At 42.6% G+C, this 14,490-nt stretch overlaps 3 protein-coding genes across 3 annotated transcripts in view; 1 reads left to right on the forward strand and 2 right to left on the reverse strand.

Annotated features, from left to right (window-relative positions):
* Positions 1–97: 97 nt before the first annotated feature.
* Positions 98–2,683, reverse strand: cxcr2 (chemokine (C-X-C motif) receptor 2). Its single transcript, XM_027022454.2, has 2 exons — positions 2,108–2,683; positions 98–1,551 (listed from the first exon to the last, which is right to left on the reverse strand). The coding sequence occupies exons 1-2, from the start codon at positions 2,108–2,110 to the stop codon at positions 517–519; spliced, it is 1,038 nt and encodes a 345-aa protein (XP_026878255.2). The 5' UTR covers positions 2,111–2,683; the 3' UTR covers positions 98–516.
* A 109-nt stretch (positions 2,684–2,792) lies between these two features.
* LOC113585078 (C-X-C chemokine receptor type 2) lies at positions 2,793–5,183 on the reverse strand. The gene is made up of 2 exons (XM_027022386.2): positions 4,861–5,183; positions 2,793–4,016 (listed from the first exon to the last, which is right to left on the reverse strand). The coding sequence occupies exons 1-2, from the start codon at positions 4,865–4,867 to the stop codon at positions 2,932–2,934; spliced, it is 1,092 nt and encodes a 363-aa protein (XP_026878187.2). The 5' UTR covers positions 4,868–5,183; the 3' UTR covers positions 2,793–2,931.
* Positions 5,184–9,694: 4,511 nt separating this feature from the next.
* The window catches only part of LOC113585138 (actin-related protein 2/3 complex subunit 2-A-like), an 8,104-nt gene continuing 3,308 nt past the window's right edge, over positions 9,695–14,490 (forward strand). Inside the window, exons 1-7 of the mRNA XM_027022467.2 lie at positions 9,695–9,911; positions 10,983–11,017; positions 11,460–11,572; positions 12,728–12,773; positions 13,006–13,192; positions 13,433–13,526; positions 14,043–14,169. Of these exons, the coding sequence (XP_026878268.1) occupies positions 9,838–9,911; positions 10,983–11,017; positions 11,460–11,572; positions 12,728–12,773; positions 13,006–13,192; positions 13,433–13,526; positions 14,043–14,169 (676 nt within the window). The 5' untranslated portion in view covers positions 9,695–9,837. The remainder of the gene's footprint in view (positions 9,912–10,982; positions 11,018–11,459; positions 11,573–12,727; positions 12,774–13,005; positions 13,193–13,432; positions 13,527–14,042; positions 14,170–14,490) is intronic.

Below are 14,490 nucleotides of genomic sequence, written 5' to 3' on the forward strand. Positions count from 1 at the left end.
TTTACGTTATTATAGACACATATATTATAGAAACCTAACAGTTTCTGTAATAACATGAAGTTTTGTAATAACATTCTGTAATAACATTTTATTTTGTAGCTCAGTGTTAACACAGCCCACAAAGTCTGAACTCAGAACCACAGAACCATCCTTTATAAACAGGATAAGGTTGTTTTTATAGATCATTCTTTGACAAAGTTTTTTGTACATTGATTGTGTAGTCCAGGTATGATTAAAAATGAAGATTTAATATCTGCATGAATGAGCAGAATTACATGTTTATTTTATTTAGCAGATTTTATTTCATAAACGAATGAGCTGATCCAAAATCATGACCATAAATGACTGGGAATATAAAATAAAAAAAAACAATGAAAGAAAAATGTAACGAAAGGGCAACTTACAACTGACGAAAATTAAACTGCAGTTTTTGTTGTTTTTTTTAATGTCAATACACACTCCCCTGCGTCCAGGCTTGCTGTGCCTGCCGTGTCTGTGAGCTTTGTCCCTGTGCATCTACAGTGTGATAGATGTCATTCGTGAGTTTCCCGAGCTGCTGGGGGAGCCCAGCCCGTACCTGGAGAGAACCATTCTGCTCACCAGACCCCTCTTGACCAGGGACATCAGGAAGTGGTTGCGGAACTTCTTGCCGATGAAGGCATAGAGTATGGGGTTTATGGCGCAGTGGGTGAAGGCCAACGCCTCAGTGACCTGCAGGGCCTCCTCCATCTGAGTCTGGAAGTTGCATGTGTTCTGGATCATCTGACTACGCATCAGTGTGTCAATGAAGTTGGTGATGTTATTGGGCAGCCAGCAGAAGAGGAACGCCAGTACCACACACAGGATAACCCGCATGGCCTTGTGCTTCTGGCTGTTGCGTGAGTGGAAGAGGGTTCCTACTGTCCAGCTGTAGCAGAAGAGCATGACAGTGAGGGGGAGGAAGAAGCCCAGCGTGTGACGCAGCACACGTAGGCTCACGCGCCATGCCTCGACCGCCTCCGCCGTCACGTTCTCGTAGCACACTATGATGTCGTAGCCGGTCATCAACAGCGCCTCCCGCTTCACCACGACGGGCATCGCCAGCACGCATGCACCCAGCCACACCGCGCCGCACACCAGACGCACCACCCGCCGTTGGCTGCAGACGAACTGCGTCGCCTTGACGATGGCCATGTAGCGGTCGATGCTGATGCAGGCCAGCAGGAAGACGGAGCCGTAGAAGCTGGCCTCCTGCACGCCGGAGAGCAGCTTGCACAGGTGGGTGCCGAACACCCAGCTGGAGGTGTAGATGTAGACCGCCCAGAACGGCAGTGTGAGCGAGAAGAGCAGGTCGGCCACAGCCAGGTGCATCAGGAAGATGTCGGTGGACGTCCGGCGGTTCTCCATCAGGCACACCACGTAGATCACCACGCTGTTCCCCAGCAGACCCAGGAAGAACACAACCAGGTAGACCACTGCCACACCGGTGCTGTCTTTGCCAGATACCATGTGACAGGGTGAGAAGTCCTCACCTATGTAGCTTTCGTTGTCATTCAGATCTGATGTGTTCCACTGTAAAGGAAGACAAGCCATCACCAGTGCAAAAGCATAACAGTAAGCAGCATAAGCATCATAAAGAACAGGAGACCATAGTAACATTGGCATGCTCAAGCTCATCTCAAGCTCATCTCAAGCTCATCTCAAGATCATCGTCACGTCTACCAGCCACCGATCATTGCAAACTCACTTCATTACCTTCAGGACCTCTCATGACTTTGCTCTAAAACTATAACTTTAACACCACTGAAAATATATAAAACATATATACATATATCAAATAATTACATGCATGTGTGTATTTTTAATTTATTTTAAATATACATGCACAAATGTTTTGCTGATACATGTATTTATTAAATGTGTAACAACAGACCTATAAAATACACCACCAAAAACCTACAATGTAATTAAAATATTATTAAAATTTATTTCACACTCATCAGGTTTTTTTTTTTCTTTCTTCAATTTCTTTTCTTCAACTGCTTCTCTTTTTTTTGTCATTTATCAGTCATCAAGGACATCAAGATTTTTTCGATCATATTGTCTCGGTAACCGTACGAACTCTCACCATTCTGTTGGCGTCTGTGTGGACGAGCTTCGTGAAGGACTCGTTCAGGTGCACTGGACCCAGCTCGCGCACTGTGCTATTGGCGAATGAGCACACTCAGCTTGCACTAGAGCAATTACCACGCGCACCTCGTTCAGAATGTAAAAAAATAGAATTTTTTTTTTGTCATATTCTTCCTGTTGTGTGCAATCAATGGTACACACATATGTGCCAAGATATGATTAGCAGTTTCACAACAGTGACAAAGAACTTGAAGATCGGTGGCATTGCAAGAAAATTTTTTTAGCGGAATTTGCTCGCCAGTTTAAACTGATTACTTACATCTGTTGGGAATTCATTTTTGACACGCGCTGGACGTCGTATTTAAACATTACTATCCTGCAAAGCACAAATGTAGTGCGCAAACTGTCAACTGTGTAAACATCTGCACAGTTGTGTTAACAGAATTTTACATGGAAGGCAACGGCCTGATTGCTGCTGCTGTTTTTACATGAAGAGTGGGGACATTAAAAATTCTCCTTTCAAAAGCCCAATTTTGTAGAGTACATTGAGAAAAGAGAAAAATAGAAACTTAACGATCACTGGCCACTAGGGGGCAATAAGACACAAAAACAGCAGCGTATTCATATATATATATATATATATATATATATATATACATATTATTTATTTATTTTTAATACAACTAATTTAATTCATTCGTTTAAAAAGCTTTGCACACGGGGAGCGTATAACTAAATATGTACATTTAATGCTTAGTTGTTTTGTTCTTCATTTGTATTTCAACGAAGGTGATGAGTCCAGCACCGCGAGAGTCTTTGTGCTCAAAGGAAGTTGGAGGTGGCCTCAGAAGTCAGGGAGGTCGACCTACTGGACACGGACACCGATCGGCCCGCTAACACTCCCGCCTTGTGGAGCAGCTGGAACAACCTCGTCCGGAACTTCGCGCCCACGAACGCGTACAGCACGGGGTTGATGCAGCAGTGCAGCAGACCTAAGCTCTGGGTGACATATATGGCCACGTCCAAAGCCTTGTGCACCTTGCAGCTCTCCGGAATCAGCTTGGCCCTCAGCAGCGTGTCCACCACCGTGACCACGTGGTAGGGCATCCAGCAGAGGAGAAAGGCCAACACCACCAACACGATTAGCCGCATGGCCCTGTGGCGTCGGAAGCTCCGCGTGCGCAAGAGCCTGGCTACGGTCACGCCATAGCACACCGTCATGATGCCCAGCGGCAGCAGGAAGCCCAGCAGGTGGCGCAGGACGCGGGTCGCCAGGCGCAACTCGTCCGCGCGCTCCTGATGGAAGCGTTCGGCGCACATCGGTGTCCTCGAGCCGGACAGGGCGAAGACCTCATTATAGAGCGCGGGGAGTGAGAGAAAGACGCCCAGCAGCCAGACAGCCGCGCTGATGTGCCAGCTCCACAGCAGACGTTGGGCCATCCGCGACTCCACGGCCCAGACAATGACCGTGTAGCGGTCCACACTGATGCAGACCAGAAACAGGATGCTCGTGTAGAAGCTGGCTTCCTTCATCACACTGAGCAGCTTGCACATGATGTCCCCGAACAGCCAGCCCCGCACCACAGCCGTGGCGTAGAAGGGCAGTGCCAGCGCCAGAAGGCTGTCAGCCAGGGTCAGGTGAAACAGATACACGTCGGAGGGCGACAGGGCACGGATGTTATTCACTATGACCAGAACGACAGTGAGGTTCCCGAGGGTGGCCTGCAGAAAGACCACAATGTAGAAGACGCACACAGCCACACTAACGGCACCGGATATGGTCAGGGGCTGACACGGGACTGTTTTGTCATCAACCACAAAGTAGGTGATGTTCAGGAAGTCAGTGTAGTTAAATTCTTCTTCATAAAACTCGGAGAAGTTCACCAGATTGACAGAGGTGTTTGGATCTACAGTAAAAGGAGAATGAGACAGAATTGAAGTGATATTGTTGTTATTTGTCTCTGTAAAGGATATTCAGGGCAAATGATTGTTGTATATGTGTACAGGAGCATTTGTACATAAATATATATGGCCTGATGTTTTTGATGTTATGGGAATAACATATTTACAGCTCTCTCACACCTATCTATCTATCTATCTATCTATCTATCCATCCATCTATCCATCCATCCATCCATCCATCCATCCATCTATCTATCTATCTATCTATCTATCTATCTATCTATCTATCTATCTATCTATCTATCTATCTAGCTAGCTAGCTAGCTAGCTAGCTAGCTAGCTAGCTAGCTAGCTAGCTAGCTAGCTCCAGAGCAACAGTATGTTTTGGACAGGGATTTTTCATCAGCTGTGCAAACAAAGTAAAATCTTAGTTTATTTCAAAGAAAATTTAAGCGTCCTTGAGTTTGAGAAAGGCGCTATATAAATGCAGCCAATAATCATTAATACTTTAATACAATTTTTTCAATATCTACATCTCTTACTACAGTGCACTGCAGTTACTCACCTGGAATCTATATATATGATACTTCATTTGTAGTGAACCTTTGCATGGCATGCGTATTTGTCACTGCAAATTAAGTATCATATATATCTTCTTTTATCCAAATTTTTAATCAATATTATTTTCATAGCCAAAATGAGACCCATATTAATGAAATGTTGTCTTGTTATTTTCTTTTTCATTTAAAAAAACTGAAACTAACTCTAAAAATACAGTGAAAGTATATATCAGTAAAACAAAAAACAACAAAAAAGTTTTACAAATAAAATCGATGTTAATTAACTTACCAGTCATTGTGGCTTCCCTTCTTGGCAGTATTGATGTGCAAGAGTCTTACAAGTGCATTGAACATCATCATATGAACAAACATATAGAGGTGGTGATATATCCTGTTTGCCCAATTCTGAAAACCTGAACCCAAAAGTATAACTTTCCTACCTCTCAAAGAGCCTTGATTCAAGTTCTAATTGTTACCAAGCCAACACCAAACATGAACCATTTTAGTGGTTATACCTCCAGTTTGTTTTGTTGGTTAATTTCTGATTCAGAAAATGTTTGAAGTTCAAGCTAGCTGGGTGCGTACTGGTTATGAACATGTTGAAGTTAGGGATGTCAGAGGATGTTGCATTTATTTGTCTGGAAGGAAAGCAGAAGATGTTGGAGGTTGTGCTCTCTGGGTGTTGCGCTCTCTGGGGAAGTTTCAAACACTCTTTCAGTCACAAGATGGCCACATGTGTCAGATGTGGGGTACCAGAATGACCATAACATTGAAAAAACCAAGCCTGTCACACGCTAGTGGACATGTGATTTATAATGCAAAATTAACTGGTGTTAAGCTGCACTCACCTTCAGTTTTGTTAGAAACATCTACCATACAGCTAGACTCACTGGGAGTTATCATGCGCTCCTGTATGTGTGCAGTTGAAGGCTGAAGCCCCTTGTTATGTGTCACATACAGTTTGTCAGCCATCATTTAAAAGTGTATCAGACACAGTAGTGGTGTTGGTGTGTTTACACTCTGGTCAATAGCACTGCTGGGTAGAGAGTGTTCAGACACCCCAAAAAATCCATGCGGTCAGTCCTGTGGTCAGCCACTCAGCACAGTCGGAGGGTGACTAACACCAGCTGTGCATGACAACAGCTGGTTTACAACCTCTGTCCACATAAATGTTGTTTTCAATAATTAAATGGTTTGAATTATGTGTGTAGTGAATGTATAAGAAATACTAAAATGTTGGATTTCAAAACAAAACTGAGTCCACTGTAAATGTAGTTTTTAATTTAGGGACTCTGAAAAATTGTAAAACATTTGCGTTACATCCCTCACTTGTGCAGAAACTAGACAGCAATAACACAAAAATATATATTTTTTGAACCAAAAAGTGAATTTCAGTTTTGTTGTCTTTTTTTAAAAAATTTTTATTTATTATTTTTATTTTTTATTTATTTTTAATTTTTTTCTCATGCCATTCATGCTCTAACTACAAGTTACTGTTTAACCTGGCTGGTGTGTTTAGAGCACTGTAAGTATCAGAGCTGACCCTCACCCTGTCGGAGTCGGCGTAACAATAAAGTTTGTCAACATCTTCCAAAGGTTCGCTGGAGCTTTGTACATGTGAGCGAAGACACACGAAGGTCCGCATGCTTGGAAAATACCAAGCATTACCACAGCATTTTAAACAAACAAGAAAATTTGGCAACAAGTCTCATCTGACACTTCCTGAATCCAACAAGAACATGACTGCTTGATGTCAGAGTCAAGTGGAGGTGACTATCGTCAGTGCATGGTACCTGTTCAGCATGCCACAGATGATTTAAAAAAACTGGATATAGGAACGTGTGTTCTCATATCAAAAAAGACATGTATATGGAGGTGTGGATTTATTTGTTTATGATTTTTTATTCACTTTGTAACTGCAGGTGGCACTGGTGCAGTGGTGTTCAGATTTGTGTGGATCTGTGGTGTCCCAATGTGGGAGTCAGGGTTTGGGACAATATACTGAGCACAAAAACTGCGAACATGTAGCACTGTAAGAACTCTCAAAGTGCTCACGACACCAAGCTCATAGGTTCAGTTCCCAGGGAACACAGATGCTCTCAAAATGACAAATATTTAAACTGCTCTGGATAAATGTGTCTACCAAATTCTGCCGGAAGAGTTGGTAGGCTCCAATATTACTTATCATCATATGAAATCACTTTAAAAACTCCCATCACAATACATCTTTACTGTATGGAGTTTGGAAAAAATGGGACCCCAAAACCAGACAGATAGCAACTTGTCTGCTCCGGGAGAGGAATGTTGGTGAAATCACGACCAAACAAAGGGGCACTGTGTCAACATTATCTTACACAGGGGTGTTGAAACATATTATTTACGCAGGTGACTTCAGCTTAGTTTTACCTATAGAACAGTAAGAATTAGAAGTCATTACCTGATGTTACAATTTCGTTGACTTGACGCCACTGTATTGGATAAGATATTTATGAAAACACACCCCCAATGATCCATGCCATTCACTTCTGTGTATATGAAAAGCATTGCTGTTTGTGGGTTATTTTTTCAGAAGTGAATAGCATGACTTTTCAAAATATTTTTATGGACAACCCTCTTAAACACCTCACTGCTGTCTCACATTATCCCTCTTATGTCGCAATTCCCATGCCGCTGAGCGCCATGTGACTTTATTTGAGTGTGTTTGCTTTAATTCTGGTTCCCATGGTGATGTCCACCATGTGGTTTTGTTTTGGTGAAAGTTTGTTGCGTATTTTGTTAACCTTAGCTGTGTTGGATTTAATAATGTCAGTATCACAATATCATCCTGACGTGTACCACACCTTCATCCCGTAACAATGGTCAGGAGTTCTAATTATCCGAAGGGGCTATTATGGATGTTATAGTATTTCTTAGCTAGCATGTTCCCATATCCATAATCCTCAATATGAATGCATGTACCACTCTTTAACCCTAAATTTCATATCAAAATGTCTGGTTTTGCCCAGAAGTGGGGGATGGGCTATCAGGAGACTTTTGCTCCATGGAAGCCACTCAGGCTCTTGAGAAATCATCTCAGGATTGGATTACTGTAATTCCCTCCCAGCACCCCTCCCTCTGCACCGCCACACTGCAACTACATCTCATCTAGAATGTGCCTGCACGCCATGTTTTCCACCTCCTTGTTGCGTGCCCTCCGCTGGCTCACTGTAGCGGCTCACATCAGATTTAAAACACAGACGCTTGTCTACCAAGCCGTAGCTGGACCGGCTGTCACTTACCATAAAGCACTAATCAACACCTTCCTTCACCATGCTGCCATCCAGCCTCTACTGTGACACAACTCAAACCAGCATTCCACAAGACACAGAAAACATGCACCACAAGTCTTCTCTGTGCTGGTACCCAGGTGGTGGAATGAACTTCACCTGGCTGTCCGTACTTCTGAGACCGTCAAAGCCCTTCAGTGAGTCACTGCGTGCTTAAATATGCACTAACAAAAACAAAACGGCCGTTACTGTCTTCTCTGTCACTTTATCCAGGGTTGTGGCCGCTTACCAATTTATGTTAGCGTGGGGATCTATGGTTGATAGAATCTACAAAACACTTCTGCACGTCTCTCTGGACAAGGATCTCTGCCAAAGTCTGTAAACGGGATTGAGGAGCTGAGTTTTTAGTGCTGAGTTGGCCTTCGCCACCATCACCCTTGGTCTAGACCAAATTTAGACCTACATTTCCCTAAAGCTGCGTTGGGACAATGTGTGATGGTTGCATTACGACTTACAATCTCAGGCAGTGTACAAACAAACAAACAACAAAAAAACACCAGTAGTGTTATTGTCATAAGTTGGCACCAGTGCAGTTACCCAGTGCAGAGCGTTTCAGTCTTGTATATTTTATTAGCCAAGGAAAGAGTTTGGACTGTGAGGAGCTTTGGCTGCACACTGCAGGAACCAGACCTGCTCTTCATGCACTTTATCGCTCGGGTACATGCCAGTCGCAGATCTCCTTCCCACGCTGGTAGACAAACTGAGTGCAAAACCAACGGCACCCAGATGCCCACGGCTACACTGCCACAGGCTCACACAGATCACAGCCTGACAGTGCAAGCTTCATTGTAGCCACGCAAACTTTACTCCGGGGTGTTGCCTCAATTAGCAGCTCCTACATGTCAGTTAAGATGAAGTCTTTAGTAATATACACAATAAAAAGACGAGGTAGGAGAAGACTTGAAGAGAGCAGAAAAACCACTGACAGTAGAAAAGAAAGATGCCAAAGGAACAGGTTGATATAATGAAATGTTGAGAGGAAAGCTGAGATGTTTTTATGCTTGAAGCACAATCAGGTGTTGTTGAGAAAGAATGTATTCAAATAGTGTTTAGATATATGTTATAATAAAATGTATATTAAACATCTCATCACATTTGTTTCTGCACTGAAAACTTCTGATGCCACTAAGCAGAGTTTCTATTTGTTTTTATTTTGTTTCTTTGTTCAGTTTAATGGACTGTTATTAATCCAGTCAAAGGCTGGTGAGTTGGGAGTATTGTGGTAGTAAAAAAAACAAAACTGTCACATATTTATATGCCAGAAATCAAATTTAACGTGGAATTTGTAATCACAACAGGCTTTTCTGAGAGCTGTCACCTCCATTCGCAACTGGTAATGTCAAATTGTGAAACGGTGCAAAACGGTGCAAAAAAAAAAATCAGTAAATGCCACTTTTAATCACGTTATAAGCAGGGTGTGCATTTGAACGCTCTGATTTTACCTTTATGACAAGGCAATTAAATCATTAGCCTACATTCGATGTGGAAATACTGAGGGATTAAGAGCTAACTGGTGCTGTATGAACTGTATATTATGTGTGTATGTGTTAAGGTTTGGTGTGTTTGGGTGTATGGCGGTGCATAGATTTATTGTCTAGACATTTTAATATTAAACGGGGGGGGGGGGGATTTTGTTTATGGTGGGATATTTTATTCCACTAAGATCCAAGTTTGTCACTTTCCTAATAATAGCTTAATAATATGTTGGAATGATGACGTTATAACAAAATAACTTAATCAGAGAAAGTTTATCCGCGGCTTTAGCTCGTGATGCAGGCATCTTCATGAACTGCTCGTGAGGGCTTGAAATTCAATGCGGAAGTGCTGACAGGACTAGGGAAGCAGACCCTTCGGGGAGTAAAACCAGCATTTAGGAGTCGTGTGACATATTTTATAGATAATTTGAAGTAGCACTTATTTAGCATTTATTCAAAATCATCATGATTTTGTTGGAAATAAATAATCGGATCATAGAGGAGACGCTAACTCTTAAATTTGAGAGCGCATCCAACGGGTGAGCAACGCCTTGGTTGGCTTCCTGGCTAGCTTTGTTAGCTTCCTGGCTAGCTTTCTAACCACATATTCCATATTGTCACACTTGGACTATCGTTACCTACATCAGGTTTTTCTATAGAAACTGTATTTCATTATTTCATAGCTAACAACATGAAAGGCTGCACAACTGTCTTTATTAGCCTAGCTTAGCCTAGCCTAGCTAGCTAGTTCTGTTTCTTTGGGGACTGACTGTCTGCGGTTAGCTAGGTAAAGTGTTTATGCATCTTGCAGTTGAATAAAATGTTGAGGGAGTGGGGGTTTATTTTTTTATCCGGACGCAGAAAGTTATTGTATCCTCTGTAGTTAAATGATCTGTGGCCGGCTAGCTCCGTATCCAGAGATACGTTTACCTGTGGCGCTGTGAAACTCAGTCTTGGGCTCGATTGCACTCTATCTAGTTATTTATCTACTTATCTATTTAGTTAATTGGCTACGTAGCTGAAACGGTCAACCACCATGGTCGTGGTATTTCATCGCTAGCTCGATTTTTTTTTTTTTCGCCTGAAGTAAAAAAAATGTTTTAGCTAATTAATTATTCCCTAGTGGTAGCTATCTTTTCCATATAAGGTTTGACTTTGCTTTTCTCTGCACACTGGATCCCGCCCCAACATCTCAGATTTAAACCACTTGCTTCCGTCTTCTTCCAGCTCCCTTCCAACCTTAAACACCCGAAAAGGCCGATCTTTATCTGTAGTGGTGACCTGTTCTAACAAGCAGATTTGTTTTGGTCTTATCTCATTGTGTCATTGTAGTTGTTGACACACATTTACATTGATCCTGGAATGAATTTTGAGATGTGCACTTGTCTTAAGAAATTTTAAAAATCCACTGGGATTACTAGATAATCCTCTAGACAGTTCGGTATCTAACTCAATAAAGTAAAAAATTAGACAATCATGGAGTCCATACAGAAGCATCCCACCATGTTGCGCAGTTATGTAAGGCCACAAACATTTTTGTTTGAGGCCTTAAAGTTTTGATAATGTACATTATCACATCAAAACCAATCTCTGCTCTTCTTTGTGTTCAGGAACAAGCCAGAAGCAGTAGAAGTCACGTTTGCTGGTGAGTTTGTGTTCCTGTGGAAACAGGAGAGCAGCACACTGAAAGCAGGTGGCGCAATCACGCAGATTTGTGGGAGTTCTGCAAGGACCCATAACTTAAAGGCATTTACTTCACCACAGCCTCCAAAGTGAAGCTTAACAGCTAGCTGGAATGACCGAGAGCGAAATAACCAATAAGGAAGAGGAGTAACGATATAAAATGTGTGCATTGGATGGTTAAAATGGTTTTTTTGACTGTCACACTAAAACATGCCATTCGGGGAAATAAGTTATTCTACTGAAATATAATATTTATGAATAATGTTTTACTCATGGAACATGTAGGACATTAGATGCATGTCAGTGCTCTGGATGCATTGTCCTAGCTCTGTGGTTTACCAGTCGGTAAAGCCTGCCGTATCGGAGGGTGAATGGATTGTGCTGTGACTTGGCTTGTGTTGTAGATTTTGATGGTGTGCTCTACCACATCTCAAACCCGAATGGCGACAAGACCAAGGTGCTGGTCAGCATCTCCCTCAAGTTCTACAAGGAGCTTCAGGAACATGGTGCTGATGAGGTATGACCTACACGGGGTTCTTGCACACCTATTGGCTATTGGGTTGTCAAAGGTGGACTTGGAGATGGGTGTGGTCAGTGTCCAGGGCTTCATGGCAAGAACTTGAATGTGGTAGTTACAGAGAGGTCCTGATTTCTGTCCAGGTTACCAATAACGATCGTTTAGCAATAAGGGTGTCTGTCACTCGTGTGAGTGACAGCACAGTTTCACAGCAATTTATACCTTAAGGAAAAGCAACTTAGTACTCCATGGCCCTACCAAGGATTATTACATGTTTAATAAAGCCTTTTCCTTAAAACAATATAACTGAATTTGGAGCAGTGGTCTTTGTACATTGCCAATGGTAACTTGAACTGAGAAGATATCTTCTGAAGTTGAACTGAGTCATTCAGGACTCCTTGGTTCAACTTGGTCAGGTCATCTTGACTGGCAATAGTAATAAGTAAATATTTTCAATGAAGTCATATTTAAACTTTGGTTTAGTTTTCTCTGTGTCCCTGTTTGACAGTCACATGGGCTCATCTTTACATGTCCCTTGCCTGTGGTTTTGAATCAGGAAGTGTTTCTGACTCACAGAGAGGAAGTTGCAGATGTATATAAAACCTGCTTCGTGTGAGAATTTGAACTCTGTCCTAGTGTGTTCTGAACTATGCTGTATTTTAAAACATGTTTAAAATAAGGAGTCACCGACCTCTGGGCCTCTAATTAGAATGCAGGCTGTGGTCTGCTGCCAGTAGACAATGCAAAGCAAATATTCAAAACACGTCTCTATGCCCCTCCTCCCACCCCCCAACTTGGTGTGATGTATGTAAATTAAATGCAAATTGGGCGGAAACACCAGAGATGTAGGACCGTCAGCTTAGCCTCTGCCTGGCCTTCTCCACTCATCCGAAGAGCGGAACAGATTGCCATGTTTATGGGCTTTTATCCTTTGACTTTTAAAGCCTGTCATTGCCCTATGGATCGTTTTTAGAGAATATGAAGAGGGTGATTATGAAAAATCATAAAACTCAAGGCTGAAAAGACACAGAAGAATTATTGCACAGGAATGTTCCCAGTGAAACACACTGCCTGAATGTTTCTTAATAAACCCAATATGTAGGCCATTTTGACTCTGATAAAGAGGTCTGAGATAAATGCTGTGTTTGATTTCAGCTGCTGAAGAGAATTTACGGAAATCTCTTGGTGCCAGCAGAAGATGGTAAGTGGAGATCTCGACATTGTCTGCCTTTACGCAGCTTTGGCTTCTCAGCTGGCCTATACACCTCTTACTTCACCAAGCAGCTCATGGGAGTGAGACAGTCAGGACTTTTAATTTATATAACTAATTTCATTTCATTTATATATCTAGTAGAATGATGGCTGGACATACAGTTAAGCCATTTCACCTGTTTGTTTATTTTCCTTTGTCTTTTGTTTTTTCTTGGTTATAGGGTACAACGTATCTCTGCTTTTTGACCTGGAAGCAATACCAGCCAACAGGGAGGACGTTGTCCACCAGGCAGGCATGCTGAAGAGAAACTGCTTCGCGTCCGTGTTTGAGAAGTACTTTGCGTTTCAGGAGGAGGGTCGCGAGGGCGAGCAGAGGGCCGTCGTCCACTACAGAGATGACGAGACCATGTGCGTGACCTCTTCCTCACCTTTGACCTTTACTGCAGTGCATGTAACCTATTTGTTACTTGGTTTGTGCATTGAATGTTAAATGTTGGTCCCTAATAGGTGAACAGGGCTACAGGATTAGTCCTGCAGATGCATACAGGACCACAGAGAGAAGCACAGTGGTGTTTATGTAGTGAAGTGTTGAGGGTTATTCTGGTGTTGGTGGATTTAAAAAAAGATTTCTGGTTTCCATGGTTTCAGGTACGTGGAGGCGAAGAAGGACCGCGTGACTGTGGTTTTCAGCACGGTCTTTAAGGATGACGACGACGTCATCATAGGCAAAGTATTTATGCAGGTTCGTGGAGATTAGGGCAAAATACAAATCACACAAACAAACATGTGACCTCAGGGCATTGCTCGCTGCGTTGGGGGGCGGCGTGGCGTGATCTCTGTCTGTGCAGGACGGTGCGATCTGCAGCTGCGTGTCCCGGCCTGTAGCAACATTCATGCTCTCGCGGTCAGAACACTTGCGTCATTCTGAAAACATTTTGGACGTCTGGCATTTTGAACAGTGTGTTAGTTAAATCATCCACCCGCAGTTGAGCAGTCATTTGAGGGGATGTGAAAACATGAGCTCATACTAGCAGTGTTGTGGTTCGGGTTTGGTATAAACGTAAAGTTAGTTTGGCATGGAAGTGGGCCAGAAGATCCAGTCTAGAGGAAATGAACATTTTGGAATGAGAGCTTGAATCAGTTTTTTTTTTGTTTGTTTTTTTTCCCTCTTTCTCTCTCTTTCTCTCTGTCCCTCTTTCTGCTTTCTCTTTTTCTGTCTGTTTCTGTTTTGTTTCTTTATCTTTCTCTCTTCCCACAGGAGTTTAAAGAAGGCCGGCGTGCCAGTCACACAGCCCCTCAGGTGTTATTCAGTCACCGTGAGCCTCCCTTGGAGCTGAAGGACACCGATGCAGCCGTAGGAGACAACATCGGCTACATCACCTTCGGTAGCTGCCTTGACCAGATTTCAGTCATTTAAACTTCTGCTTCGGGATTTTTTCATACATGTTGTTGTTCACTTCTTACTTTCACCAGATTTGTTTACAATTTAAGTTTGTTTCCGCTGGTCTGAAAGCAGGTTCATCTTTTTTCTTTTTTTTTTCTCATTTAAAACTGTGATGTTTTTGCTGTTAGCTGTCTTTTTATCTTGACAAGCGGAAGGTGGTGCAGCGTTTTCATCAGAAGCTTTTTTTAGACTCGTGAGACTACTAGATTTGTGGAGCAGCTATTTGCGTTAGTGAGTTTAGTGGACAAGAAACTCTGATGGT

The sequence above is a fragment of the Electrophorus electricus genome, chromosome 2 (assembly GCF_013358815.1).
Source record: "Electrophorus electricus isolate fEleEle1 chromosome 2, fEleEle1.pri, whole genome shotgun sequence".
Classification (NCBI taxonomy): Eukaryota; Metazoa; Chordata; class Actinopteri; order Gymnotiformes; family Gymnotidae; genus Electrophorus; species Electrophorus electricus.